The 25627-nt window shown below is 35.9% G+C and overlaps 3 protein-coding genes across 3 annotated transcripts; all 3 read right to left on the bottom strand.

Annotated features, from left to right (window-relative positions):
* Positions 1–4301: 4301 nt before the first annotated feature.
* Positions 4302–7258, bottom strand: LOC110646521 (uncharacterized). Its single transcript, XM_021799985.2, has 5 exons — positions 7001–7258; positions 6464–6715; positions 5521–5664; positions 4759–5430; positions 4302–4638 (listed from the first exon to the last, which is right to left on the bottom strand). Exons 1-5 carry the CDS (start codon positions 7106–7108, stop codon positions 4486–4488), a joined length of 1329 nt encoding a protein of 442 aa, XP_021655677.2. The 5' UTR covers positions 7109–7258; the 3' UTR covers positions 4302–4485.
* A 590-nt stretch (positions 7259–7848) lies between these two features.
* LOC110646522 (V-type proton ATPase subunit a1) lies at positions 7849–12710 on the bottom strand. Its single transcript, XM_058143146.1, is given in 8 exon segments — positions 7849–8602; positions 9523–9582; positions 9671–9864; positions 11285–11366; positions 11463–11648; positions 11773–11917; positions 11920–11963; positions 12563–12710. Coding segments are annotated over 8 exon segments (1062 nt in total). The 5' UTR covers positions 12709–12710; the 3' UTR covers positions 7849–8397.
* A 2417-nt stretch (positions 12711–15127) lies between these two features.
* On the bottom strand, positions 15128–17378 carry LOC131177958 (uncharacterized). The gene is made up of 2 exons (XM_058143143.1): positions 16790–17378; positions 15128–15378 (listed from the first exon to the last, which is right to left on the bottom strand). Exons 1-2 carry the CDS (start codon positions 17376–17378, stop codon positions 15128–15130), a joined length of 840 nt encoding a protein of 279 aa, XP_057999126.1.
* Between the last annotated feature and the right edge of the window lie 8249 nt (positions 17379–25627).

Below are 25627 nucleotides of genomic sequence, written 5' to 3'. Positions count from 1 at the left end.
TCTTATTTACATAGACGATATCCTTCTCTTCTCCAAAGATGTTACGCCCATAGGACACTCCTCTCCACATTCCAACAATCGTGGATTCCTATGGAATTATGCTATCGTAAAAGAAGAGCTCATCGCCCAAATCGACATCGACTTCCTTGGAATGAAATTCAAGGATGGAAAATACCAACCGGGACCTCACATTGCAGAAGAATTACTGAAGTTTCCTGATAAGGACTTGACAGGAAAACAAATACAACAGTTCCTTGGTATTATCAATTACATCAGGAAGTTTATCCCGCATGTGGCCGCCACACTTGCCACCATCAAAGATGCTTAAAAAGGATTCCCACCATGGAGGGAAGAACAGGACATGTGCGATTAAAAATTAAAAGAAGTGGCCTTAAACCCGCCACCACTAAAGATTCCCAAAGATTGGATGCCGCATCCTTGATCGATGCTAGTGACACCCAGAGTCAGTCCTCATCGAAGAAATTCAAGGAGAAAAGCATATCTGCGGACATGCTAGTGGAGAGTTCCTGGAACCTCAAAAACATTATCATTCGATCTATAAAGAGATATTGGTCACAAAAATGGGATAAAGAGATTCGAATTTCATCCGATTGGCCACCACTTCACTGTGGTCATGGATACTCATACTTCCCAAAGGTTCTAGACTTCAAAACAAGTCTCTTCACGAACCACAATTATCGAGGCTTAAGGACTGGTTCGCCAAGTATAAATTCACGATCCAAAGATATCAAAGGAAAGCACAACTTGGTTCCTGACCTCCTATCCAGGCCAAAATCCTTCACCTAATCCAAGCTTCCTCTTCACTCCCCTTGATCCTCATGGCATCATCCTCATCCTCTCCACATACTCTAGCTCCAATACACAATTTCCTGGTTCCTACTCATGCTTTTCCCTGGATGTTCACCAAACCAGCCTATCTCAAAAATGGCTAAGTTCGCAAGAGATCATCTGTTTCACTACCTAAGTGCAAGAAACACCCTAAGGGGATTACTCCCCTCCTCGACTGTCTTTATCCCTGATAACCCTTTTCTCACCTGTTTCAGTATCCAACCTGGCAGAGAACTCATCCTAGAAGAACTATGGCTCCTCTAGTGCATGGTTACTCTCTATTCCACAGGACTAGAATTCCCCCTCATGGCCCTGTGACGATGTTATGAACAATACTAACAGGACTCTTACATCTGCATTTCTAGAATGGTTCAAGCCCATTTCAAAGATGGCGCTCTGACTGAAGCGCATCATAGACACCCATTGTATAGAAGACAGGCCCATCGCTACTCATTTCCAACATCAGGACCTTGTTCATTTTTCACAGGCCTTTCTCTAGAAGGCCCGATGGACTCCTCTGGACCCAAAATACTGAATACGAATGGAGGACCTACGAAGGATCAATTATTGACAAAGATGCCATGGGATCCTTGAGAAGACAACTAGCTGAGTACCTTTGTGAAATCAATAGTTATTTTTGTCTAGTGCCTCCCCATGTGAGTTGTACATCACTCGGTCCCATCAGATCCCTCACTGATGAGCCTATTGACTGGACCCATCCCATGTGGCAAGATTCTCAGGATCCAATGAACACAGAGTCACGAGATGCCATTCAGAGTGCGGACCCACCATCTCCTGTTCACCAACAGTGGCCAAAGGACTTTTTTGGAATCGACTCTGATGACTCTGACTTTAACACCCTCAATCTGTCCACCACTCCATGATAAAAGCAAAAGTTTGTCAATAATGTAATAATGTGTATTTGTCTTTATTTATGTTACTTTGAGAGTGTCGGTAGCCAGTTTCTAACCGGTTGCCTGTAATGTCAAGAGCCTCCTCGCCTATATAAGGAGTTGCTCTCTTCAGTTGTAATCAGACTTAGTTTCCTTTCAATAATATCATCTGAAGTTCTCTTCTATGGCTTTCTAAACTCTTCTCCTTCTCTCCGAAAACCTTTGAATGAGTATCATACTTTTATAATCAGAGATACGTATGCTCTACACTTGCCTCTTTAAGAGGATCCTGTGTATCAGAAATATCTTTGTTTTGACATTAAGGTGCGACGGTCCCGTTATCACATGTATAATGGACAAAAGGGCACAGCCAGAGAGTACCTATGGAGAGGGAAGAGGCATAGCATGAGTTCATTATATGTGTGGTAAGGGCTCCCGGCTTATTAAAGTTATAGAGACTAAATTGTGATATAGTGTAAAATTTAAGATTAAATAATTAATTTTAAAAAATTTAAAAATTAAAGTATAATATAATATAAAATTTAATAATTTAATAATTAATTTTTTAAAATTAATAAATTAAAATATAATATAAAATAAAATTTAACAATTAAATTATAAATTTTTTTTAAAAAAATCCCTTTTAATAAATTTTAATACGAAAATTTCGAAATTAAACCTCAATAAAATACTAAATCCAGGAAAATCATCCCTGCTCAGCAACTCATAATGATTATTGCTTTCATGAAGTTTCAACTACATTGAGGTGTACCTTATTCAATTTATAATAATATATATTTAAAATTATGATTTTTTTTTTAAATTTATAATATATTAATTTTATTAATTAAATATATAAATAAAATTATACATTGTAAGTAAAAATTTTCTTTCAATTAATTCATGATAGTTCAATTTATGGATAAATATGTTTAACAATTTAATTTTTTTATTAAAATATATTTATTGACTCTAAAATTGTTATTATTGAATTATTATTTAGTGATTAAATACTTATTTTATAATACAATCTTATAAAAAAATATTAATTTTTAAAATTTTAATTTATTATATTTATTTAGTTTAATTAGTTTTTAAATTACACATATATATAATTTCTATTACTTTTCGATACTGATATTAGAAATATTAGTTTTTAAAATTTTTATTTTTATAAAAATGTTAATAATCTTTTATTTTAATTAAAAATATAATTATTTTGAAATAAAAATAAAAAATATTTTATGTTTATTAAAATTATAAATAAATAAAACACGTAATTTACATTCTCAATTAATATAGTTATAAAATTATATATTCTTACCTTCGGCCTCTGTATCATCAATCATGGTTGCAGAGCATCAACAATTATTTTGTTTCACGAAACAGTTTATCCAACGAAATTAATGTATTTTTTTTTATTTCATAAAATTTGCAGTAAGATAATTATCTTTTAAAAAATATATATTAGATTAATAAAAATAACTATATTTCATAAAAATAAATTAAATTTTTTTTTATAAAACTAATATAATAAAGTATTATTTTAAATTCATAATAATGAGATAAATTATACAGATGGTGTCAACTTAGATATATTTAATAGTAAGATTTTTAAATTTGAATTTACAATATAAAATTTTTTAATTTTTAATTTAAATAACATAAAATCATTTCATTTATCAAATTAAAAAAATATATATATATACTTTTATAAATTGGTAGCTTTAAGTAAACAAATTCTTGATTGTTGAAGTATTGATTTGTATAAATTGAATTTTTAAATTATGGTTCGAAAGAGAATAATTAATTTTTTTTTCTAATAAGTATCAAGTTAATAGACAAAAAATATATATTTTTTAATTTAACAAGTGTCTAAAAATAAATTAAAAATTGATTAACGAAGGTTATAGGGTGTTTTATCATTTATATTATTTAAATTAAAGATAAAAGTTTTAAGTTATAAATTAAAATTTAAATATCTCAATTTTACGGAATCTGTAAATTGAAATACTATCTATATAACTTAACCCTAATAATGAATAGCATTATTTATACTTTTTATTATTATGATGATCCCAATGACCAACTTCACCATCTGCTTACCTGCAGGGTTCAGGGCTTGCTACTTTGGTCATCCCTTGAAGCCAGGCCTTGTTAACATGGCAAACATTTTCAGCATTTGCAAGCTTTCATCAGTAGCTTCCAACAAATAAAACAGAACAGAACCAATAAACAACAGCTAGTTATTCATAAATGCTATGGCTTCTTCTCCACTGCATTTTCTCGAAGAGACATCAATTTCTGGAGGTCAAAGCAAAAAAATTTGCATAGATTGTAAGAAATATACACTTGGTTTATCATTAATGACAAAAAAAGAATGAAAGAAATTCAATGATGCCTTTGTCTAACATCTAACTGTGGCAAAATAGCATTCTATGTAGCTTGAAGTTTTGTAATCTTTTGCTTAAATTTAGGTCAGTCACATTGTCAGTGGCAAAAGAATGTTCAGCTGAATCATCTTCTCAACTGAATAGAGATAAGGACTGTTCCTGTTGATGATTATTGTAAATTCTAGTGCTGAAATCCTTTGATTATTTGGCTGAAATCCTGTCTCCTCAGTTGGAAGTGGAAGGTGGTTACAAATTTTCACATATTGCAAGTAGAATTGTAAAATTTCACAAGAATGTTAGGTGTTAATATTGCCTTCAGAAGAGGCATCAGCATCTGAAAATCCTAGAACTTATGCTTCCCCTTCATCTTCGTCACTCTCAACAGTGTATCTATCTCTATATGCCAATGTTTGCCGTTTTTGCAGGAGAAAAAGCATGATGACTTCTGGGGTAAGAGCTACGTCTGAATGTTCCTCTCTGCCCTGCCTATTTGACTCCATAATCTGTTGATAAACAGCACACACAAGAAAAGACAAAAAAGCAAATTCAAGTTTAATCCCAATAAACAAAACATGAAAAAATCAAGGTAAGTTTTCTTCTTAAATGCAGTTCAAAATTAGTACCTTTTCTACATTTTCAGGAAGTGGAGGAGCTTCACTTGCCATGGGAACCCAAAGCTTCACATTCTTTTCGATTCCACCAGTAGCAAAAATAGGCATATGTGGATGGGGCTCAAGCTGACATACAAATTGTCGGTCACCAAACATTAATCGCAGAAGCTTGCCACCTCTCTTCTTCCAAATGAATATATTGCCACAATCAGACCCACTCAGTACATATTCATCATTAGGGCCAAAGAAACTCACTCCTTTCCCTTTAATTGCATTTCTGTGACCCAAGTAAACTTGAGGCTCCTCAAGTTTCTGCAAATCTTGAGGGCTTGTGGAGAATGGGTAAGGTTCCATTCCCATGTTCTTCTGAAACAAATAAATAAGTTCATCACTGTAAGAGACAAGCAATTCACTAGTGTTAGAGTAAGCCAATCCTGTGATTTCCACATTTTTAGACTTTATCAGGTGACGGGGACAGAATGTGTTGACAGGTGCATCCGATCTGCATTTTCTTATGTCGTAGACACGTGCAAATACATCAGAACCTCCAACAGCAAAGTAATTTGGATTTCTCGGGTTAATTACAATGGCATTCAATTTTATACTATTAGGAGGCCGCTTGCTATTTTCTGTGAGCGAGGAGCAACAGAAAAGCTTTGTAGCAGACCAACTGCGCACATCAAACTGAAAAAATACAAGGCAAAATCAACTGCCAGACTACAGCAAATAAAAGAAAGAACTTCCAAGGAGCACCATGTCATAAAGATAACCAACATGTTGCACGAAACCATCATCACCGCAGCTATAAATAATATGGGGACTTCCTGGATCCACAGCAAGGCTGTGTACAGGCCCTTGGTGCTTCCCCAACCTTGCTGTATCAACTTGGCCATTATCCAATACCTGCACAAGCCTAACCTGCAGGGACAACAAAGGGATAAAATGTAGAAGCACAAGACAATTTATGAGTAAGCATTCTAAGGAAAGTAGGGGCGTGCGTTCCTGTTTGAGGTTTACTTAAGAAATAGAACTAAACCCAACTTTCACTACGGTTTTAATTCGATTCTTTGATGTATTGATTTCAATTTTCAGTACTTTGGTTTCAAATTTGAGTTTCGGTTTAAAATTACTTGCTAATACATAATATATCATATGATAAATACATTTTAACTATTTCTTAATTATAGTTTTTAATTATAAGAAACATATACAATTTAAGATTAAACATATTATATAATATGCTAACGCACTTCTTATAATTTTATTTAATGTATTTATAATTAAAATTATAAAAAATAGAAAAATAAAAGATAATATTAAATTGAATACGATTCACATATATAAAATTATAATTATATATAACTATATATAATTATATTAGAAGTAAACAATATATCTAAAAATCATAGAAAAATTATAAGTTTGATTCAGTACAATTGGTCTTTAGTTTGATTTGGACCCAAGAACTGTACACACCCCTAAAGAAAAGCCTGTGATTAATTTCAAATTGGCAAGATAGAAGGCAGTGACAACAAGTTAACAAGATTGAAACAATTACAGATGGCTTAAATTTACAGTTTTTTTTTTTTTTTTTTTCTGAACGATTTCTGAGAGTGAGCTTCAGTGCAACTGTAAGATGGTTCCTTTGTGATCAAAAGGTTATTGGTTATATAAAAGCAGATATTTGTGCACCTAATAACAGGAGAACGACATTCACCTGCCCATCAGCTGAAGAAGTAACTATTCTCCGATCGTCGGTGAATGGCATGATTCGGGTCTGAAATATCTCGCCAGAGTGGCCTGAAAAAAATGAAAACTTTCTGCTTTTAGTTGCCCAATCCCAAAATATAACGTCTGTGTCATCGGAACCTGACACAAGAAGATCGCCAGTAGAGTTGAATTCCACTGCATTTACACTTCCCTCATGACCAATTAGCTCCCCATAAAGATCGATTTGCTTCACAACTACCTGCACGCCGCAGGAAGCAACAAATTCAACTTTGAAATGAAATTAGAGCACAATAGACATGATTTTAATTTAATTATACTTATATTTACGATTTGTTTGACATTGTTATTGATAAGTTTTAATCCTAAAAATACTAAAATATCTAAAGCAAAATTTCTCAAACTGTATTTTCTTCAGTGAAGTAGTTTTGACCCTAACAACAATGCCAAACGGAAACTTAGCAACAAGTTAATTTAAACACCAAGAAAATGGGAAATTGGGAATTAAGCAAAGAAAATTATAAACCTCAGAAGCAGAGAATCGGCGAGTGAAGGAACGAGAATGAGACAATCCCAGTTCTCTCCTGAAAATCTCTGAAACGCCATCTCTAGTTCTCCTGTAAGGAACTTCCATGTAGCAGAGTTTTATAACCTTTTTCCCTCCCCGTTTATGTCTAAATGAGTAGATACAGAGCTTTTGCACGCTTTGCTTCAGAAGCAGAGAGAGATGTGGCCTTTTTATACAGGGTGGAACAAAGAAGCGACACACCTAATACATGAATGCAAAATCATGACAATTTTGTGAAGACATGATATCTTTATGTCTCATATATATATATACATTTATATTATCAATATTGGAACGATAATAATTTTGTATTTTCCATATGCCTATGTCACTGGAAGATAAAACACAACAGAGAAGGGTCAGTGTGTCCACTTTCCAGAGGATTTAAGGAAACTTCGAGTTATTTTATTAAGAAATCTTGAAGGCACATGTGGCTGAATTCCAACTCCCACCAGCCGCCACTCATTTAACAGCTTCACTCAATACATAAGACATGGAATTTATAGCTCTTGTTGAGCTATTAAAGGAAACTTAGTAAAGAGCGGTGGACATTGTCTAATTGAAGCTGAAAGACTCGTATTCAATTTACTAATATATAGTGAGCAGTCAAAAGCGATTTTGTATCAAAAAAGAAAAAAAAAAAAAATGTTGGCAAACCCATCAAATTTAAATTTCTTTTACAATACAAGATTCAAATGGGTATGTTTGAAATTTCATTTTTCAAAAATATTAAGAAAAGCCCTATAAATTAATCTCACTCCCACTGGAAATAAGGAAATATTAAACTAATTGTAGACTGAGAGTAAGTCATTCTCTTTGAAATTCTATAAAACAATGGCTTACACGGAAGCATATAATTGTGATTCATCATTACATAAAAGATTTGATAAATTTTAACAGGGGTGTATTGCCTACAAAATCCACGCTAAACCTGTTTGTGTGTTTTTACGATTTATAAATCTCCCTCCGAAAGCACTATTATCCTGGAAAAAGTTACATAGGTGTATTATGATTTTTCCAGCACCCCCTCTTTACAAATGATTTCCACCAGCACGCCCATTCCCCAACCCTCCAAGAAGAAAATGAAAAATGGAGAAGTCCCCTTAACATATGCGGTCTTGCCATGGCTGTAAGCAAGCCCTTGCATATACTGACAAACTCAGAATACAAGTCGGCATTTCGCAGTTCTGAGTAACCCCGAGCAGCTTAATGTTAGAGCAAAATGGTGCTAATCCTCTGTTGGCTGGAATGAAGTTCTATTAGTTTCATTTTAAAAGGTTTCTGTTGTCGACAAAAAAGGCCTGCCTCGCTTCATACTATCTTCTCATTGGAAAGCAGAAAGGTGTGTGAGTTGACTAATCATCATCCTTAGTTATGGACGAAAATGAGAAAGGTCTGAACTTGTAGTCATCACCATGGTAGAACTTATTTTGGAATTCCACCCAATGAAGACGCAATGCGTGTAGGAATGCACTGAGGGTCTCCATCATGAGTAGTACGAAGGCAGTGGCAAAGGCAAAAACTGCAAGCCCCACCAACCGGATGACGATATTTTCACACCTGTAATAACAATAACCGTTAGCATCATCATAAAAGAACATGCAAATTATGAAAGTACTTTCAAGGTTATAGGTCATGGACACAAATAAATGTCGGAACTGAAACAAAGAACCATTCATAGACCAACTAGATGGCTGAATATTTTGAAACTAAGATTCCGTTTATTTTGTGAAAAATATTTTCTGCATTTTCTAATATTTGGAGCACTTAGAAAATGAATCAATGGATAATATTTTCCTAGTTAAAGGAAAAATCAAGTTATTTTTAAGATTCATTTTTTAAATTTTGTCAATCTTATTAAGATGTGAAAACACTTATACATATATGATATAAACACATACTACTAGTTTCACATTGCAACCAAACAATGAAAAATATTTTCATATTTTATTGGAGAACATTTTCTATAAAAAATATTTTTCATATACAACTTTTTTTCCGGTGAAACAAATGGAGCCTAAATAACTAATATTGGAATACTTCTCACATTACTTAGATGAGATTTTAATTAAAAATGACTCTGGGATTACTATGTTCTAAGACCTGAAACTGGGGCTAATTAAATTAGTCTATAATACTTCTCACAGTTGAACATGTTTAACTGAATAACAATAAACATAGTTGCATAAGCACATCCACCAAGACCGCCACATAATATTAGATCCTCCTCCATGCCAAAACAGATGCAATTATATTTTTTAAAATTATTTTATCTTCGCTATAATATGGATAATGCGCATGAATTGATTTATTGGAATGGAGTGATATCATCACATATACAGATGCACCAGGAAATAACCTTCTATGTTTGGCAGAGTAATATGTCAAGCACTGACGGCCACAATGAGTAGAAAGAAACAGAGTAGCACAAGGAGTCAGAATATAACATATGATGTATCTTGAAAGATAAAATTACTTACCCCCAAGCAAGGAGGACGACTTTCTCATAGAAAACAGTAGACAACTCAGCGTGTGCCAAGCTGCAATAGCAGTAAAAAAGTTTAAACCAGAAAATTATGAAATACAAGAAATTTAAACCAAACACGCAAATAAAAATCATGGATGCACCTCAAAGCCCAAAGTCGAAGGTGTGAAGCCGTATTTGAGACTGCACCAAGAATAAACTCTATGGAGTGGATCATTTGATGCACAAACACCTCACTGAAATTAAAATCATCGTGATGTGGTCGTGCAGAACCAGGTTCCATATCAAGATCTATCTCAGAGGTGCCAAGAATCCAATAGGTGCGACCTTGAAATCTCTATATAGCATCACCAAGAGAGGGGGAAAAAGGGAAGATTAGAAGAATTTCTGAACCTGTCCTGAACTCAATTATTTTCATGGTGATGAAAATGATTATCATAGCAGAGGAAAGTAGATTTGCAGCCCACAGAAGAAGTCAATCACTTGAGGATCATAAATAATTCAGCATTTAATCAAAAGCAAGCTTCATGAAGAAAATCGAAGAAGTTAGCAACTCTGAAGGTGTCTTTTAATGAAAATTTCTTACCTACAACAAGGTATATGATTTGATTTACACACCCAGAAATAAGAAATCAGCACACAATAATTTTAGGTAGGACCGACTACATTTTTGAATAGGACCCACCATAATTTTAGATATTGTATCAGTTGTAAATTAGATAGGTGTACACACCAGCGGGTAGGCAAGAATAATTCTTATTTATTACCAAGTGGCCTCATGAAATGTGCTTGAGTTTTAAATAATTTTTAGGGACAGCTTAAACTAAATCTTATCTGCGCATTTTTGCATTCTCCAGAGAAAAGTTTCAGGTGTACTCAAATACATAAACAAATATAACACCAGCCAAAGTCAATCACCAGCTAACTCAGTAACAAATGATCTTAAGCCGGAGACAAATCACTTCATTTATCATTTATAATAATAATAATAAAAGAAAACCCTCAAACCTTTAGTCTACTTTTCAAATACAGCCAATGCTTTTTAATTTGAATCAATTATATTCAAAACCTTTAAAATTTGTGTTAGTGGTAGCCAAATTTGAGGCATGTACCAAAACTCTCAAATTGTTGAGATTCACGTATTTTACTCATATAAATTTCACAAAAGCCTATGATATGTGGCATATTTAAGAAGAGGGAAGGAAAAGCAAGACAATATTCGGGATACGCAACACAACTCCTTAAATATTGGTTTAAAGTTAAATTTGACATGTTTTAGTCATAACAACTCGAAAACAACTAAATAGCTTTTTTCAACATCATCTAAAATGGTGTTTTTTTGAAAAACACATTTTTTTTTGTCTCCCAACCTCAACCCAAAATGGGGCCTCAGATTTTTCTTTCTATATTTTCATTTTTTAAATATTAAATAACAACTAATAATTTTTTATGGATCTTACTTACAATTGAATAGGTAATGTTGGACACTCACATGAATTCTTTTAAAACAAAATTATATGTCATCTTACAATTTTGGGGTTTTTAATATGCCCTTTGAAGTGTAATCATAATGGATACTAAATGTTAATAATTGGCACAAATCACTCCTATCACTGAAAACTGGATACAAGGTTTGAACTTTGTTAGTAATTAATCCTTAATCCTATGGCAAAACCTATGTAAAATTTAACTATAAATCCTAAGAACACTAGGAAGAAAAAAGAAGAAAAAAAAAAAAACCAACAGTGTCTGTGTACCTCCATATGACGCTTCTTCAAAATAAAAGGTTTAGGGAGCAGCATCCAAGGAACTGCAATTAATGCCAAAAGTAAACAACAGGATCTGCAAACTTGAGCATCAGTTGACCATGTTGAAGATTAATAACATACACAGTGCACAATAGTACGTCAAAATAGATAGGATGGTCAAGCTCATACCTGCAGTGGTCTCTCGCCCCAAAACAACTGATTCTCACCAAGATCATCAGTGGGACTCAAAAACACGTATATCATCACATGATAAAGGTCTGCCTGAGAACCAGAGCACCACTTGATGACAATGAGGAGTGAAAGGTACCCAAAAAGGCAGTTCAAGAAGATTATCTGTGGCACAAACTGATACCTAAAACCAACATATACAATATGTTTAATTGTCTGTTTCCCTTCAGATGAAAAATAACAACTGAAAGAGGAAAACAAGAACCCTGTGAGAGGGGATGGGAACGGAGCTGGGACAACAAACAAACCTTATATCTAGAGAGCTGTCAAAAAAATGTGCATTGAAATAACTTAATATTATTCCTAGGTTCATCTGGGCCACACCCAGCAATATAGACATCTTCATCTTGAGGGAGTTCAAAAATGGCAGTTCTGAACGACTTCCACGCCAACTGGGTATGGCTCTCGGTATTTAATTAACCCAACTGTGTGTGCATCACTGATCAAGAGATACAAGATAAACACCACCACAGCTAAGTTAACAGAAATCATTTAACTAAAACAGAAATGAATATGGAAGGTGAGTGATAAAAAAAATGTAATAAAAAAAATGTAACAAAACACGATGCAAGAGAAGTCCAATAACAGTAAACCATTATTCATAAACCAATATAGAATAACATGAAGAACTATCATCCATATTAGTAGTTAACTAATTAAGCTCTAGGAAGAGCCAAATTGACATTGAGGATTATACATTGTTATTCTTTCATATATTTTTCTTTTTCCATTTCCAGAAGATATTAAATGAGCACCTGAAATGTAATTTCTATAATCCGTTGATAGTTGATGGATAATTACATGTGAACACCAATATTTTGTATAAAGAAAAAAATCTTATTCCAGATATTAGATGTCAGGCACATTAGAAAAATTTAGCAACGATGCCAAAAATAAACAAAGAAATTTACATCACACACAAAGAATACAAGCCCTAGACAAGATTTCAACAAATTAAGGCATATTGTAGGAATTAAAAGTCGAGAATGCATAATCCAAGATCACTTGGAGATCTAAAAAGAAGCAAACGGCGTTTACCTGCAAGTGGTGTCTTGGCATTTATAAGCAGACCCACCAAATATATGAAAAGGAACAGAAAAGAATTCATTGTAAATGAGCACACAGTAAATTGAAAAAAGTGCCATTAGAAGTAGTACATAGCGCCCACCAAAAAGCATCTCCATAAAACTTCCAAGTTTCTGATAGGAATCACATATGCAATTTTGAAGTACTTAAGGCTTGTGCCAAACATAAAAATCAGAAAGAATAGTTTATAAAATTGTTACAAAAATGACACTCTAGGACTTCATCAATTAGATAAGACGGAAAAAAAATGGCAAAAAATAAATAATACGAGCACACAAGATTTTGATGTGGTTCAACTGCAAGGCTTAAGTCCATAGCTAAAGATGACAAAAAAAAAAAATTCCACTAAGAAAATAGTAGATATACAAAGGCATTCAAATTGCTCTCAACCCAATTGACCAACTATACCCAAAACTTACTCCCACTAACCCTCACAAGTTTGAGTGTTTGTATTTTTTTTCCTCATCACTCTAGGCTAATAAGCTCCACTCACTTTGCTGCTCTTCCCTTCAAATGCCATGAGTGATGTGGCTATTTATAGCCATGCAATACCTGCCGCACAAGTTGAATGAGTAGGCTCTCCACAGCAAATTATTGGCCGTCAAGTATAAAACTTGGCCACTACTCCAAGTTTGGTGACCTAGCTTCTTCCTGTAACAAGCTTCCAAATGTGGGTTGCACTTCTTTAAAAATTTGGGCTATTTTCTTCCAAATTCATGAGCGGGTTATGGATTTTATTTCAATGGTCCATCAATTCAAAACACATTCGAACAAATCTCTACATTGACTTGTGAAAAAAGAAGAATACAAGAGAAGATTGTAAGTGAATTGTAGAGCTTGATTATTCCCTCAAGCTAATTGAGATTTATATAGCTTTATAGAAGTTTACAAGATAGGAAAATACAGATTTTTACATATCCTAGTAATAATCACAAGATTGCAGCAGCTAATTAGGAAGATTAGGTGCATGAGATAAGGTAAGAATCCTAACAAATCAAGGCCAGTATCTCAACACTCCCCCTCAAGTTGGAAAGTACATGTCATATGCTCCAAACTTGCTATAAATGTATTCGATCTGTGGACCTCTGAGAGATTAGTAAGAATATCTGCTAACTGATCATTGGAATTGACAAAACTAGTGGCAATACAACCTGATTCAATTTTCTGTATGATAAAGTGACAAACTACCTCTATATGTTTCGTTCTTTCATGAAAAACTGGTTTAGAGACAATATGGAGGGCTGCTTGATTGTCACATATTAACTTCATTTGACTGTTCTCTCCATACTTCAACTCTTAAAGAAGTTGTTTCACTCAAATAAGTTCACATGTTGATAAGGTCATTGCTCGATACTCTGCTTCTACATTTGACCTGGCAACCACATCTTTCTTTTTACACTTCCAGGATATTAAATTCCCTCCAATCATGATACAGTATCCTGAAGTGGATCGTCTATCTGAAGGAGAACCAGCCCAATCTGCATCTGAATAACCAACAATTTGTGAGTGACCCTTATTTTCATACAACAAGCCTTGCCCTGGAGCTCCTTTGATGTACTTGAGAATGCGCACAACTGCATCCTAGTGACTACTACATGGTGCCTGGCGGAACTGACTAACCACACTTACTGCAAAGGAAATGTCTGGACGTGTGATTGTGAGATAGTTGAGTTTACCGACTAACCTTCGGTACCTACCAGGATCTTTCAATGGCTCCCCCTGTCCAGGAACCAACTTGACATTCGGATCCATAGAAGTGTCCACATGTTTGCAGTCTAACATGTCAGTTTCCTCTAGTATATCGAAAGCATATTGTCTTTGAGAAATAGCAATATCTGTCTTAGACTGTGCCACTTCAATCCCTAGAAAGTACTTCAACTTCCCCAAGTCCTTAGTCTGGAAGTGATTAAATAAATACTGTTTGAGTTGAGAAATCCCATTCTGATCATTTCCTGTAATAACAATGTCATCAACATAAACCACCAAATAAATGCATTTATCATGGCCATTATGATGAAAAAACACTGAATGATCAGCTTCATTTCGAGACATTCCAAATTATTGGATTATAGTACTAAATCGTCCAAACTATGCTCTTAGAGATTGCTTCAGGCCATATAGTGATCGTCGTAGTCGACATACTAAGCTAGACTCCCCTGAGCAACAAGCCCTAGTGGTTGCTCCATATAGACTTCCTCAGCAAGCTCGCCATGTAAAAAAGGCATTCTTCATATCCAGCTGATAGAGTGGCCAGTAGTTGATCGCAGCTAAGTAAATAAGTAGTCGAATTGAGGCAATCTTGGCCACTGGAGAGAAAGTATCACTATAGTCAAGGCCAAAGATCTGTGTATATCCTTTGGCGACAAGGCGAGCTTTAAATGTATCAACTGTCCCATCAGGACCCACCTTAACTGTATAAACCCATCGGCATCCAACAGTAGACTTACCTGGTGGTAAAGGTAACAAGTCCCAAGTTCCATTGGTATGGAGGGCTGTCATCTCCTCAATCATTGCATCTCACCACCTTGGATGGTCCAATGCTTCTCTAACCGTCTTAGGAATAAAAACATTAGACATATTGGACACAAAAGCATAGTAGGATGGAGATAAACGATGGTAGCTCACAAAGTTATAAATAAGATAAGGATTGCGAGATGATTGAATACCTTTCCGAAGAGCAATTGGAGGTGTAACTGCTTCTGCTGAAGGCATGACTAGAGTAGGTGATGGTGCAATGGGATGAGAGTCATCAGAGAGTGCGTCAGTACCTGTATCATGTAAATGAATATTAACAGAACGACGTGAGTAAACTTGGAGTGGTGGACGAACTAAAGGTTGATTGAATTGAGGAGGGGGAAGAGTGGGAACTGGCAAAGCTGCAGGTATAAGATTTTTGTCTACTGTGTGTAAGGTAAAATAGGGAGATGCTTCAAAGAAGGTTACATCTGCTGAAATAAAATATTTCTTTGTGATTAGATCATAACATTTGTACCCTTTTTGAAGTCGGAAATATCCAAAAAAAACACATTTAATTGATTTGGGATGAAATTTGTCTTTTCCAGGAGTATAATCATGAATAAAGCATAAACATCCAAACACACGCAGGGGCAACTGATGAGAGTTCTGGTTTGCAAATAAAACTGAATGAGGGCTTTTATGCTGCAAAATAGAGGAGGGCATTCGGTTAATTAAATAACAGGCAGTAAGTACAGCATCCCCCCAGAAACGAAGAGGAACATTATAATTTATGAGTAGGGTTCGGGCAATTTCAATTAAGTGCCGATTTTTTTGTTTAGCAACTCCATTCTATTGTGGGGTGTGTGCACAAGAAGTCTGGTGAGTAATGCCCTGAGAAGACAAAAATGAGTAAAGGGTGAAGATAAATATTCTTTTGTATTGTCACTTAGCAAAATTTTAATTGAAACACCAAACTGATTACGAATTTCAGTACAGAAATTTTGTAAGATAGAAAATAACTCAGAACAGTTATTCATTAAAAATAACCAAGTACAACGGGAATAATCATCAATAAACATAACAAAATAATGAAATCCCAAAGTTGTGTTGATACAACTTGGTCCCCAAATGTCTAAATGGACAATGTCAAACATAGAGGTAGACCTATTATTAACTCTTTTGGGAAAGGAAGCACGAGTTTGTTTTCCAAGTTGACATGACTCACATTCGAAAGAAGACAATGTAGAAAGGCTGGGAACTATTTTCTGTAGCTTGGCAAGACTTGGATGACCTAGACGATTGTGGATGAGATCAGCGGAAGTTGTGGAGACAAAATTGGAGTGGAGAGATGGTACAGTCCTTGTGACTCATATCCTGTTCCAATCATCTTGCCCGTACTCCTGTTTTGCACAATAACAGAATCAGCGGTAAAGTTTACAGAACAATTAAGATTTTTAGTTAATTTGCTAATGGAGATCAGATTATATGGGCATTCAAGAGCAAATAAGACTGTTGTTAAGGGAATAGAAGGAAGTAGTTTTACTTCTCCTATGCCTCTAACTACAGTTTGTGAACCATTAGCTAAAGTGATTTTAGATAGTGTGGAAGGAGAAACAAGAGTGGAGAAAAGGTTGTGATTACCAAATATGTGGTCAGAAGCACCAGAGTCTAGGATCCATGGCCCAATAGGTAAAGACTTGGTTAAATAAGCAAAGGAATTACCAGAGTGAGAAGTGCTAGATGAAGAGGACTGCTGTTGTTCTGTTGTTTGGTACTGCAGATATTCCTTGTAATTTGCTCTAGTTAAGGTGATAGAATCTGGTGCCCCCTCCTTAGCATCAGGTAGAGGAAGTAGGCCATTGGCATTAGATTGGATGATATGTGCAGTTGATCGAACATTGTTGGACTGATTGGTACGTGGTGGACAACCATGAAGTATCCAACAGATATCCCTTGTGTGCCCACTTTTATCACAGTAGGTGCAATAAGACTTCTTGACCTTGCTTTTTCGGTAGCCACCTGTTCCCTTTTGATTATCATTCCGCACAGCCAACACTGAAGACTCACTTTCTGTTGGGTTATTCTGACTAAGAGAGATGCAAAGAAGCTTAGCAGAAACATCCTCAAATGTAGGAATAACAGGACTGATTAATATTTGGTCCCTTACAGAATCAAGATTAGAACGAAGCCCAATTAATGCTAGAACTATGAAAAACTTGTCCCGCTGCATTTTAGTAACACTATCAATGAAGGGCATGAGAGAATTAAATTCATCTTTTAGTGTCTCTACCTGCCCCAAATAGCTGGCCATATCCTGATGATTCTGTTGTAAATGAATTATATTAGATACCAAATTATAAATACGTTGCACATCATTAGTGTACAACGTTTTGGCCTTAGTCCAAACCTTGTAACAGGTTTTATGGGACTGAAAGAGGGTAAGTAATTTAGGATCCAATGAGTGCCACAAAAGACTACACAATTGAGCATCAATCTTAGCCCAACTTGTTCGATCTGTTAGGGCAATATCTATAATATTTTTCTCCAAATGGTCATCTTATCCCTGTCCCATTGTAGAAAGAGATGATTCTCCTTAATATCAATTAATCTGTACATGGGTATATATATACAATTGATTCCTATAATTGTGTTCTACTAATTAGGAAGAAATCCTAAATAGGAATACAGAATACAGAATATACAGAGAAATAATATAGTGATTGACTTTCCATAACACTCCCCCTCAAGTTGGAGCATAGATGTTAATCATGCCCAACTTGTTACAAATGTAGTCAATCCTAGCTCCATTCAGAGCTTTCGTGAAAATATCTCCTAACTGCTCTCCAGTTTTGATGTGTCCTGTTGAGATGATCTGTTGTTGAATCTTTTCACGAATAAAGTGACAATCAATCTCAATATGTTTGGTCCGCTCATGAAACACCGGATTAGAAGCAATATGGAGAGCAGCTTGATTATTACACCACAATTTTGCAAGCAGGGAGGTCTTAAAACCTGTCTCATCTAGTAATTGAAGTATCCACATTACCTCACATATTGATTGTGCCATAGCTCTGTATTCGGATTCAGCACTAGATCGAGAAACTACACTCTGCTTCTTACTTCTCCAAGACACCAAATTTCCTCCAACAAAAACGCAATATCCAGTAGTTGACCTCCTGTCAACCTTAGATCCAGCCTAGTCGGCATCTGAAAAACATTCAATATTCAAATGCCCATGATTACCATATAGCAAACCTCTTCCTGGAGCGCCCTTCAGATAACACAAGATTTGTTTCAAGGCTTTCCAATGAGCAACAGTTGGGGAAGACATAAATTGACTTACCACACTAACGGCATAAGCAATGTCAGGACGAGTGACTGTAAGATAGTTGAATTTTCCTACCAATCTTCTGTATCTCTCTGGATCTTCAAACAACTCACTATCCCCTGCTAACAGTTGTAAAGTTAGAGTCATTGGTGCACTACAAGGCTTAGCACCTAATTTTCCTGTCTTTGTCAATAGATCGAGGACATATTTTCTTTGAGACAAGAAAATACCCTTCTTACTTCTCATAACTTCGATACCCAAGAAATACTTTAACAATCCCAAGTCTTTTGTCTGAAACTGGGTTTGGAGGAAGGTTTTAAGAGATGAAATACCCGCAGGTCACTCCCAGTGATGACAATGTCATCCACATACACTACCAGGAGGATTAGACCAGCCTCAGATTGCATATAAAATACTGAGTGATCACAATTACTCTTTTGCATACCAAATTCCTGTACTGCTTTACTGAATCTCCCAAACCATGCCCTAGGACTTTGTTTCAAGCCACAAAGAGACTTTCGAAGCCTACAAACTTTACCCAACTCTCCCTGAGCAACAAACCCAGGTGGTTGCTCCATATACAACTCCTCCTGAAGATCACCATAAAGGAAAGCATTCTTGATATCCAATTGATGCAGGGGCCAATTATATGTAGCTGCTAAAGAGATAAACAAGCGAATAGAAGTAATTTTAGCTACAGGAGAAAAAGTGTCAGAGTAATCAACCCCATATGTCTGAGCATATCCTTTTGCTACAAGGCGTGCTTTTAACCTAGCCACAGAACCATCAGGATTTACCTTTACTGTAAATACCCATTTGCAACCAATAGCTTTCTTACCAGTGGGCAAAGGCAACAGTTCCCATGTACCATTAGCATCTAAAGCCTCAATTTCCTCTTTCATGGCATCACACCAGCCAGGATGAGACAGTTCCTCACCAACAGTATTAGGGATTGGAACAGAGTCTAAAGAAGAAACAAAACACCGAGAACAAGAAGATAATTGATTATAAGAAACAAAAGAAGAGATAGGGTAAGTACATGAACGTTTACCTTTACGAAGAGCAATGGGTAAGTCTAGATCAGAATTATGATCAGTATGAGGTACAGGATCTCCCAACGAAGTGGCTGGTGGAGGATCTGAGTCAGGAATGTCCAATCTCCTGGAATAAACATAAACAACGGGAGATTGAGTAGATCTAGAGACAGAAGGCACAAGCCGTGGAAGAGGACTAGACATTGGTTGGACAGTATATATTAAGAGATCATCCTCCTCCCCCTGACTCTCATACACAGATGATTGAGGAAAAAATGGAGTGGACTCAAAAAATGTGACATCTGTAGAAACAAGATAACGATTAAGAGTAGGAGAGAAACAACGGTACCCTTTTTGCAGCTGAGAGTACCCAAAGAAGACACATTTGAGAGACTTGGATCCAATTTAGTAACCTGTGGATGAACATCACGCACAAAGCAGGTACAACAAAAAATACGGGGTTCAACAGGGAACAAAGATTTTGTAGGAAATAAAGCAGTATAAGGAATATCCCCATTAAGGACAGAAGACGGCATACGATTGATAAAAAAACATGCCGTAGAAACTGCATCCGCCCAAAAGTGTTTAGGAACTTTCATCTGAAAAAGAAGAGCACGAGTTACCTCAAGAAGATGCCGATTTTTTCTTTCGGCCACGCCATTTTGGGATGGGGTATCCACACAGGAAGACTGATGAAGAATACCATTTTGTGTCATATAAGACTGAAATTGTGCTGAAAAGTATTCTTTGGCATTGTCACTTCTTAATATGCGCACAGAAATATTAAATTGAGTTTTGATTTCATTACAAAAGGCACAAAAGATAGAAAACAACTTAGAACGATTCTTCATTAAATATAACCAAGTAACACGAGAGTAATTATCAACAAAAGTAACAAAATAACGAAATCCAATTTTAGAAGTAACAGAACAAGGACCCCAAACATCAGAATGAACTAACTCAAAAGGGGATGAAGCCCGTTTATTGACTCTAGACACAGAAGGCAAATGATGATGTTTTGCAAACTGACACGACTCACATTCTAGTACTGATAAAGACTGAAACTGAAGACATAACTTTTTCATGGTAGACAAAGAAGGATGACCCAATCTATAATGAGCTTTAAGAGGTGTTAAGGTACTGGAGCAAATAAGAGACCGCGGTACATGATTTTCCAGAATGTAGAGACCACCTGACTCATGTCCTTTACCAATAATCTGCTTCGTTGTAAGATCCTGAAACAAACACTGGTCAGGAAAAAAGGAAACAGAACAATTTAAGGTACGAGTAAGTTTACTAATAGAAAGTAGATTAAAAAAGAATTTTGGTAGACACAAAACAGATGACAAAGAAATTGACGAAGTCAGGTTCGCAGTTCCACAACCCATGACACAAGAAGTAGAACCATCAGCTAAAGTAACAGTAGAGGAATTGAGATTAGACTGAAAAGCAGATAGAAGACTATAATTACCTGTCATGTGATCTGTCGCACCAGAATCAATAACCCATTTGGATGAGGAAGGCACAAGACATGTAGTGGATTTACCTGACTCAGAGATTGCAGTGACAGGGGAACTGGTAGGGTTTAGAGATGCCTGATACTGGGAAAACTGTGCAAAATCCTCTGCAGATACCAAAATAGTTTTCTCACAAGAAGATATTGTAGAATCCTCTGCTGCCATATTTGCCATCTGTGATCGCTGATTTTTCCTTTGAAGTTGCGGACAATTATATTTTGTATGGCCAGGCTCATGGCAATAATAACAAATGACTCCTCTTGAGTCCTGATTAGAACTAGCCTCTCCATTACGCTGATTACTTCTGTTGCCTGTAATTCCTCCTCTACTTCCTCTTCTATTACCCTGTTGTCCATTTGGATTACGGCTAATAAGAGCACTACTGGCAGGCTGTGAAGATTGGGTACTCTCTGTACGAATGACCCGTGTAAACGTTTCATGCAAAGAAGAAATCTCAGAACTGGAGAGAATCTGAGATTTAGCAGTCTCATACTCTGAAGGAAGGCCTGCAAGAAAACTCATAACAGCCAGTTGCTCCCGTTGGGCCTGCTGAACTTTCACATCAGGATTAAAAGGCAACAATACATTAAGTTCCTCATATACCCTTTTAAAATCCATAAAATAAGCCGTGAGAGACTTATCCTCTTTCTCAGCACGGTAGAATGCCTTACAAACATCATAAATACGGGAGATATTCCCTTTACCAGAATACAAAAAATCTAAGTAATCCATCAATTCCTTAACAAATTCACAGTGATTAATTAAACTAATTACCTCACTGTGAATCGAGTTCCGAAGCTGCAAAAACAACCGAGCATCCTCCCTTAGCCAAGTTTATCGTGTATCATCCGTAGGTGGATCTTTAGTAAGGTGATCATCCTTATCAATGCTACGCAAATAGACCCTAACAGTCTTACTCCACTTAAGGGAATTCGAACCATTAAGTTTGTGTTCCATGATCTTAGTCATCACCGGAATCACATCAGAAATAACATTCTTATTGTCTGCCATTTCTTGAGACAGAGAAAACTAATCGAAACGCTGGCGATGTTGATCGGAGTAGAAACGGCCGGTCAGCGGCTAAGGTCTCTCCTGAGCTGGGTGGTGAGAACAAATAGTCACCCTAGATAGATGACCTGCTCTGATACCATGTAGAAAGAGATGATTCTCTTTAATATCAATTAATCTGTACATGGGTATATATATATATACAATTGATTCCTATAATTGTATTCTACTAATTAGGAAGAAATCATAAATAATAAATCTTAAATAGGAATACAGAATACAGAATATATAGATATATAGAGAAATAATATAGTGATTGACTTTCCATAACACCCATAAACCATAATTCTACTGAGGTAGCCCAAGATACATAATTGTTACTTCCTTGCAATTTAACAGTAGTTATAGTTGGAGAACTAGAAATAGAAGAGAAAAGTGGTTTGAATGCACCTGTATCTGATATCTCTCCCTTTTCAGTCATGTTGAATGAGTCAAAACAGATCAAGTAGCAAAAAAAACAGAGTAGCCGAACCACTATCCTCTTGTTAGAAAAGGGTAGACAAAGGTGTTAAGTGCTGGGCAAAGTCTAGAAAGGGTCATCGGCTTGTGGAGACTTGGCTGGTGAAGGTTCCGGCGAGAGACGTTGGCAAGGTGAAGGTCACGCGTCGACGCGTGGAGAAAGGGACAGAAGCTTGTTACGGTGTGTGGGGCTCACACAGACATTTTCCGGTGATCGAATTTCTGCTGGGGAGGTCGTCGGCACTTGATCTTGCTCCTGTGAGGGGCTGTGAGACAAGGAGGCAGCACTCCCTTGTTCTAAAGAAGAGCAACTCTTGTTTTGATACCGAGTCTAAAAAGACAACAGAGCTGAATCTTAGGTAACCAGGCTATGATACCACGAAAAAAGAAGAATATAGGAGAAGATTGTGAGTGAATTGTAGAGCTTGATTATTCCCTCAAGCTAATTGGGATTTATATAGCTTTACAGAAGTTTACAAGATAGGAAAATACATATTTTTACAGATCCTAGTAATAATCACAAGATTACAGCAGCTAATTAGGAAGATTAGGTGCATGAAATAAGGTAAGAATCCTAACAAATCAAGGCAAGTATCTCAACATATCCCAACAACATGAAATGTTCAAACTGCCAACTAGAAAATTCTTCAATTACGTCCACTTTACCTATCTACTCTCAATTACTGCAAACACAATCAAATCCAAACATTGTAAAGATTAGCTTTGTCATTTTCTACGTTATCTTTGGAGTACTACAGATGTTTGTTTAACATATTAAAGAGATAGTAACATAAGTTGTAGGGTTGGCTTTGTTAACTCAGATTACGAAGTGATCTAGATAGAAAAAGATCTTTGACTGGATATATTTTCACTCTTTATGATTTTGCTATTAGTTGGGAAGTTATTTTGCAGTCCATGGTTGCTTTGTCTATGATAAAAGCGGAATAGATGATTGTGAGGCTTGGTTGGTGACCTTGGCTCACAACACAATTCAACTGTTGGGTATTGTGACAACTAGAGTGTTATATATTTGAGGAAAAATCAAATGTATCATGAAAGGCCCAAGCACATAGATGTCAGATTTCATTTCATTCAAAACGTCATATCTCAATGACCCATTTTAGTGATAAAGATTGATATGGCATATAATCCAGTAGATATGGTGACAAAGTCAATCTCTACACTTTAGTTCAAACAATATTTGGACTTAATCCGTGTTCGTAGTAACTGCGAGTTGATAGATTAGGTAAAGACAATTGAAGAATTTTCTGGTTGGCAATTAAGCAACTCAACAGAATGTGTAGATTTGTTGAAATGCATCTTGAATTGATGGCACATTAAATATTGTTATCAAAGGTGTGCCCGAGGTGTGAGGCACACTAGGCGAGGCAAGCAGCGCCTCTAAACCCCAAAGGCAAGCGACCTAATGAAGGTGCACCCAAGCATGCCTCATGAATTTCAACCCATATAAAAGATCTAGAACCACAAAAAAAAAAAAAAAAAAAAAAAAGAAAGGTTTTAAAGGTGAAGAAGATAGTGATTGTTAGGCTTGCTAGCTACTGTGACATAATATTTGCAATTGAATCAGGTATATCAGATTTTTTTTTTTTTGTTCTTTCCTTCTTCCTTCCCTCTTCTCTTCCTCACCCACTTGGCTTTTCCTCTTTCTCTTGGATTTCTTCTTTTTCCTTTAGCTTTCCTTAATTTTCCCATCATTTTCTCCTAGGTTGGCGCTTGATTTTGGCCCTAACTCAACAACGATGATCTGATTGATGTATTTTTGTTTTGGACTTGGATTTCTCCGATAGTTTTTCATGTGCAAAGTGGGTGGCCATGTATGTGAGTGCTCCTAAATGATTTGTGATCCTTGGGCAATTATGCTTTAGTTTTAAAACATTTATATCTATAATTTGGAAAATAGTATAATTTTTAAGACATTTATATCGCATTTATTTACTAGTTAGAATTTGGAGAATGGTATGATTTTTAAGACATTTATATCGATAATAATTTAGTTTTATTTATTTGAATTGCAAAAAAATTATTACTTGTACATTTGATTGTGAAATATTACATGGTACAAAAACAGTCATATAGATACTTATTTTATATTTTATACGCATGGGCTTGTGCCTTGTGCCTTTAATAACTATGCCATTGAAATAGAATCTACATGATCCAAAGTCTTAAAGAAGCCCAACCCCTTATTTGGAACAGAAGGAAGCTTGGTCACCAAGCATAGAGTAATGGCCACATTTTACAATAAACGACTAATAATTTGGTGTGAACCCCACTTATTCATCTTAGGATGCAAATATTACATGACTATAAATAGCCATGTTCTCATGCCATGACTTTTGAAGGGTAGAGCAGTAAAGCAATAGAAGCTTGAGAGCTTGTTAGGCCTAGCCACGGTCGAGTTTGGACCGTGAACTAGACTGGGTCAACAGTTCCGGTGCTTGAACTAGACCTGGACCCTAGGGGGAGGGGGTTGGTTATTGTTTAGCCTCCCTTGACCAAAACCAGAACCAGCCTGGAACTGTCCAGTTCGAACCGACAGTCCAACCTGGTTTTGATTCAAAGGAATTTTTTTTTATTTTAAATGCAATGGCCATTGGGAAGCTGCCATGTGGCAGCCTCTATGTGTGGCACGTGGCGCATACGGAGTGGTCCACATGGCAGCCTCCCATTGGTTCTCCGATGGCATTTAACTTTTAATACAAGAATTTGAAAGCAACCATACCTGAGAATTAAGCATGCTTTCTCTAGCTATAAGGACTAACGCTCCCATTAGCAAGCATATTCCATGGCCCCAATCCCCAAACATTACTGCAAAAGGAAATGGGAAGGTAACCACCGTGTAAACAGCAGGATTTGCTTCTTCTTATCTTGCAACACTGCCAAATAATTGATGCATTAGTTATTTGGGCAGTTCAATGGACCACCAAAATAAAATAGAATGACCATTCAACTAAATAGCTACTGCTCAGAGTCGATGCATTGATCCATTAATAAAAAGATGTGTAGCATTGACTACAAGACAAAGCATGAAGTACACATCAAACAATGTGAAATCATACAATCATGCCTATTGAAAACCATACATGTCCCTTCAATTCACATTTGTGAGCATGACCAGTCAAGCACACAACTC

The sequence above is a fragment of the Hevea brasiliensis genome, chromosome 1 (assembly GCF_030052815.1).
Source record: "Hevea brasiliensis isolate MT/VB/25A 57/8 chromosome 1, ASM3005281v1, whole genome shotgun sequence".
Taxonomy (NCBI): domain Eukaryota; kingdom Viridiplantae; phylum Streptophyta; class Magnoliopsida; order Malpighiales; family Euphorbiaceae; genus Hevea; species Hevea brasiliensis.
This window is presented reverse-complemented; position numbering and strand designations above follow the sequence as displayed.

Excerpts from the sequence above, each read along its gene's own strand:
- LOC110646521 (XM_021799985.2), bottom strand. The coding sequence starts at position 7,108 with ATGGAAGTTCCTTACAGGAGAACTAGAGATGGCGTTTCAGAGATTTTC. Across the intron at positions 5,665-6,463 it reads CTTCTTCAGCTGATGGGCAG|GTTAGGCTTGTGCAGGTATT; the intron begins GTGAATGTCGTT and ends TTGTCCCTGCAG. Across the intron at positions 4,639-4,758 it reads TTCCTGAAAATGTAGAAAAG|ATTATGGAGTCAAATAGGCA; the intron begins GTACTAATTTTG and ends GTTTATCAACAG.
- LOC131177958 (XM_058143143.1), bottom strand. The coding sequence starts at position 17,378 with ATGGCCAGCTATTTGGGGCAGGTAGAGACACTAAAAGATGAATTTAAT. Across the intron at positions 15,379-16,789 it reads ATCTAGCACTTCTCACTCTG|GTACTGACGCACTCTCTGAT; the intron begins GTAATTCCTTTG and ends TACATGATACAG.